General features: G+C 40.4%; 1 protein-coding gene across 1 annotated transcript; it reads right to left on the bottom strand.

The window, feature by feature from the left end:
- Nucleotides 1-1624: 1624 nt before the first annotated feature.
- LOC145625026 (uncharacterized) lies at nt 1625-3590 on the bottom strand. Its single transcript, XM_081678108.1, has 2 exons — nt 1724-3590; nt 1625-1665 (listed from the first exon to the last, which is right to left on the bottom strand). Exons 1-2 carry the CDS (start codon nt 3588-3590, stop codon nt 1625-1627), a joined length of 1908 nt encoding a protein of 635 aa, XP_081534234.1.
- Between the last annotated feature and the right edge of the window lie 1464 nt (nt 3591-5054).

The raw sequence follows: 5054 nt of genomic DNA, 5'->3' as shown, positions 1-5054 counted from the left end.
GACTTCCAAAAATGACTTAGGAATTTTGTGTCTCGATCAGAAACAATGGTGCGTGGAACTCCATGAAAACGCACTATCACATCAAAGTACAATCTTGCCACTTTCATAGCATCGTCAGTTTTATGGCACGGCACAAAGTGAGCCATCTTTGAGAAACGATCAACCACCACCATTATTGAGTCCTTACCTCTTTGAGTTCTAGGTAAAGCCACAATAAAATCCATGCTGATGTCTTCCCAAGGTCGCTCCGGTACTGGCAAAGGCTTGTAAAGACCTTTATGGAACACCATCTTCGCCCTTTGACAAGTAGAGCAACGAGCTACAACATGGTGGACAGTAGACAACATGTTAGGCCAATAAAAGTGAGCTTGAAGAAGCTCCATAGTCTTTTGGACTCCAAAATGACCGGCTAGACCACCGCCATGTGTCTCATGAATCAATAAACTTCGAATTGGGCACCTAGGAATGCATAATCTATTCCCCTTAAAAAGAAAATCATTTTGTAAGGAAAATAAATCATAAACTCCATTAACGCATTTCTCCAAGATAGCCTTGAAATCATCATCTTCCTTGTAGTATGTTTTGATCAATTCGAACCCAAGGACCTTAGCTTCAACGACTCCAAGTAAAGTATGCCTTCTAGATAAGGCATCCGCAACAACATTCGCCTTTCCACTTTTATATTTGGATGAAAAGTTAAATGTTTGCAAGAATTCCACCCACTTAGCATGCCTCGAATTCAACTTCTTTTGACCATGGATGAACCTCAAAGACTCATGGTCGGAGTGAAGTATGAACGGTTGTGGCCTCAAGTAATGTGACCAATGATCCAAAGCTCGCACCATTGCATAGAACTCCTTGTCATAGGTGGAATAATTTAGCTTGCCTTGGCTCAACTTCTCACTAAAGTAGGCAATAGGACGCCCTTCCTGAATCAGCACAGCACCAATTCCTTTCCCACTTGCATCACACTCAACTTCAAATGGCTTTGAGAAATCTGGAAGTGCTAGGACGGGTGTGTTGCACATCTTCTCTTTGATCATCTCAAACGCCTTTTGAGCTTGGGGAGTCCATTCAAATGAACCCTTCTTTGTGCACTCGGTGATAGGAGCCATGAGAGTGCTAAAATTGCGAATGAACCTCCTATAAAAGGAAGCTAATCCATGGAAAGAACGGACCTCCGTGAGTGTCTTGGGACTAGGCCATGACTGTATAGCCTCAATCTTGCTAGGATCGACTTTCACGCCTTCACCTGAAATAATGTAACCAAGAAAAGTGACCTCATATAGCATAAAATTACATTTTTCAAGTTTTCCATACAATTTTTGCTTTCTTAATACAGTGAAAACTTCGAACAAATGGATCAAATGTTCATCCCTATTCTTGCTATAAATAAGGATATCATCAAGATACACCACCACGAACTTGCCAAGAAAAGGTCTCAATACCTCGTTCATCAACCTCATGAAAGTGCTAGGAGCGTTGGTGAGCCCAAATGGCATTACGAGCCACTCATACAAACCGTGCTTGGTCTTGAAAGCGGTCTTCCATTCATCCCCTTCTCTCATTCGAATTTGGTGATAACCACTTCGCAAATCAATTTTGGAGAACACCTTAGAACCACTCAATTCATCAAGCATATCATCGAGCCTTGGGATCGGAAACCTGTACTTGATAGTAATGTTATTAACAGCCCTACTATCAATACACATACGCCATGTACCATCTTTTTTCGGAACCAAAAGAGCAGGAACAGCACAAGGACTCATAGACTCACGCACATACCCCATACCCATCAATTCTTCAATTTGACGTTGTAACTCCTTAGTTTCCATGGGATTACACCTATAGGCAGGTTTGTTAGGTAAAGGTGCGCCGGGAATGAGATCAATTTGATGTTCAATTCCCCTCAAAGGTGGTAATCCGTTAGGTAACTCATCGGGAAAAACATCCTCAAAGTCCTTAATCAGCTTAGCCAAATTAGGGTTTTGACTAACAAATTTTTCGTGGACTTCCTTCGAATACAACAAGTACAACTCATCCTCACCATCAATTTCTCTTTCAAATTCTTTAAGAGTAAGCAATGACACCTCTTTAGACTGTTTAGGTTTTAGTGAAAACCGTGGGGGTGGTAAAGGGTGCAATTTTTTTTGTTTACCTTGGTGAGTTATAGTGTAAGTGTTATGGTACCCATCATGTTGAGAATTACGATCAGTTTGCCAAGGCCTACCAAGCAAAATATGACAAGCATCCATAGACACAACATCACACAATTGAGTATCATGATAAGATCCAATGGAAAAACTAACCATGCATTGTTTTCTAACCCCCGTGCTTGAATTAGAGTCTAACCAACTCAACTTATAAGGATGTGGGTGATTTATAGTTGTAAGCCCAAGCCTAGTTACCAAAGTTTTGGAAACCGTATTTGCTTCACTACCACCATCAACAATTAAATCACATACCTCGCCTTTAACCTTGCACTTGGTGATGAAAATGTGTTGCCTTTGCGGTGCTAAGGGTTCCTCCACACGAGCTTGCAACGCCCTTCTCACAACCAGATTGGTTTTGGCCTCCTCTTCGGGGAAACATTGATCTTCCTCCTCGTTTTCCTCAGTAGGATTCACATCCTCAACTTCTTCAACCACGAACTCTTCCCAACTAATAGTCTGATTAGCAATAAGCTTTATCTCTTGCATAGTCAAAGCTCTTGAATTAGGACAATCCTTCTTGAAGTGACCTCTTCCTCCGCACTTGTAACAAACAATGTCACTTAGCTTGAAATCTTTCTTGTCTTTCTTAGGGGGGTCGTTGGGTTTGACAAAAGAAGAACCATCCTTTATAGGGAAGGTTGGTTTTCGTGTCACTTGAGGGGTGTAAATCGGCTTCTTCTTCTTTCTCTTCGAATCAAATTTGACCACAAGTTTACAAGCATCTACGAAGGTCAAATTGGTATAACCTTCAAGTTTCTCTTGCAACTCTTGATCCAACCCAGACAAAAAACGTCCTATCTTGAGTTCTTCATTCTCCGTGATTTCACACACAATAGCAAGTCTATCAAACTCCTTGATGTAGTCTTCAACCGGATCGCCATTTTGTTGCAAAGTGCTCCACTTCACGTATTGGCTTTGCTTATAATTGTGAGGAATAAAACGATCCCTCATTCTTTTCTTCAACTTGCTCCAAGTTGAAATGGAAGCCTTGCCCCTAAGGGTACGTCCCCTCTGTTCTCCTTGCAACCAATTGTCACCATAGCCTTTTAATTTCACCTTGGCTATTTTGTACCTCTTTTCCTCCTCTTGAATATCTTTGTACTCAAAGTACCTCTCCAGAGATTTTTCCCATTCCAAGTACTTTTCCGGATCAAGTGTCCCATCAAAGGCAGGAACGTCCACTTTGAGACTCCTATCTTCCCTCCTAGGTGGAGGATCATCACCTTGATCTCTTCTATCTTGCTCGTTCATGAGTCTTGCCATCAAGGCAGCAAGATTCCCTTGTAGATTGGCATTGGTTTCGGCCAACCTCTCTTGACTAGCAATGGATCGATTGAGAGCATCCAAAGCCAACCTCAATTCTTGATTTTCTCCCATGGTATGTAGGTATTCGACCCTTTTGGAAGAATTTGAGAAAACTCTCCCCCTACCTGACGCGCCAAATGATGTGTAAACAAGATGGATAACTTGCTCACAAAAGGATTAGAATTCGTGTGATGTGTTTAGGTTGATTTAGGGATGATAGTTTAGAGTAATCAAATAAGTTTAGGGGAACTCTCACCCTTAACTTGAGGATATAACAAAGAGGAACACTCACTCACTTGTTTAGGCGTAGTAGAGGCTAGGGAACTCTCACCTATTCAACAACTACAAGCTTTAGTTTTAGGAACTCTCACTAAAACTCAAACTCTTCAAATTTGGAAACTCGCAAATTTGGGGAAACAACTCCAACTCACACAAGTCGAAATTAACAAAACAAACTTAGAAGTTTATGCAATAATCTGATGTATCTCATTGATCAAATAGCACGCTATTTATAGCTTAGTACATCATCATTTGCACCTATATTTAACTAAGGGAAAACAGAAATAAAAGGCAAATTAATTGGCTCATAATCGTCCAAATTAATCCCCATTACAATCATTAACTTAATTCAAACAAATGAGCTAAAAATAAGGAGAAAAAAACGTCCAGCAATTAACCCTCAAAACTGTTCAAATGTATCATTCAAACAGCCCTTGATTCACGCCCTTGATTCGTCCATAATTCACTCCTAATTAACGCTACTTTATTCCCTAAAATAAATCAGAAGAAAACTCCTAATAATACTCCTTAAATGAGCTTAACTACCAGCTTGAAAACTCCTAATAATACTCCTTAAATGAGCTTAACTACCAGCTTGAAAACCTCCTCGAAACAGCTCGTCAATTGCTTGCAAGATAATTAGTCACACTTAGCAAAGTGCAACCATTAGAGGACGTATGTGGACCATGCACACCAAAATCCATAGGAGTAATATCGAAATAAGCTTTGGACAGAATTAACTCCCTAGCATTGGATTCATGGACTTGATCATTTGCATTACTCGTACCTTGGCCTTCTAGGTCAGGAGTAGGCGACTTCTTTGAGGCGAGCTGCTTGATTTCACCCCTGAGGCTGCTCAGGAGTGACATTAGCTCATCCCGAGTGACGGGATCTGATCCTGCCGCCTGGGAAGGATCAACCGGCCGCCCCGAGGGCTTCTTTGGCTGACCAGCAGTTTTGCTTGGTCCTGCCTGAACATGTGATGTGAATTATTGATCCGAAAATCAACAAAACACAAGGGATATGTTTAAGTCTAATTCTATACAGGAAATCCACCAAGAATTAAACAAAAACTAAGATTAATCAATTAAGAATCCACCTAATTAATCAATCCAAACGAATGTTTTAACTAAAACAAGCAAAACAGCAATTGATCGCAATCAACCAAAACTCAAGTATGCAACTTAAGAAATAAATTTGAATATTAATCTATGTATATTTATTTGTGTGTTTACAGCCCTATTTATAAGACTTAGT

Source organism: Chenopodium album, chromosome 3 (assembly GCF_948465745.1).
Source record: "Chenopodium album chromosome 3, dcCheAlbu1.1, whole genome shotgun sequence".
Lineage (NCBI taxonomy): Eukaryota > Viridiplantae > Streptophyta > Magnoliopsida > Caryophyllales > Amaranthaceae > Chenopodium > Chenopodium album.
The sequence above is the reverse complement of the archived record's forward strand: the minus strand, read 5'-3'. Positions and strand labels throughout refer to the sequence as shown.

What these genes read in the sequence shown, in the direction of transcription:
- LOC145625026 (XM_081678108.1), bottom strand. Translation starts at nt 3,590, where the DNA reads ATGGGAGAAAATCAAGAATTGAGGTTGGCTTTGGATGCTCTCAATCGA. An exon ending in TTTGGTTCCGAAAAAAGATG is followed by an intron (nt 1,666 to 1,723) that starts GTACATGGCGTA and finishes TATCAAGTACAG; the next exon opens with GTTTCCGATCCCAAGGCTCG.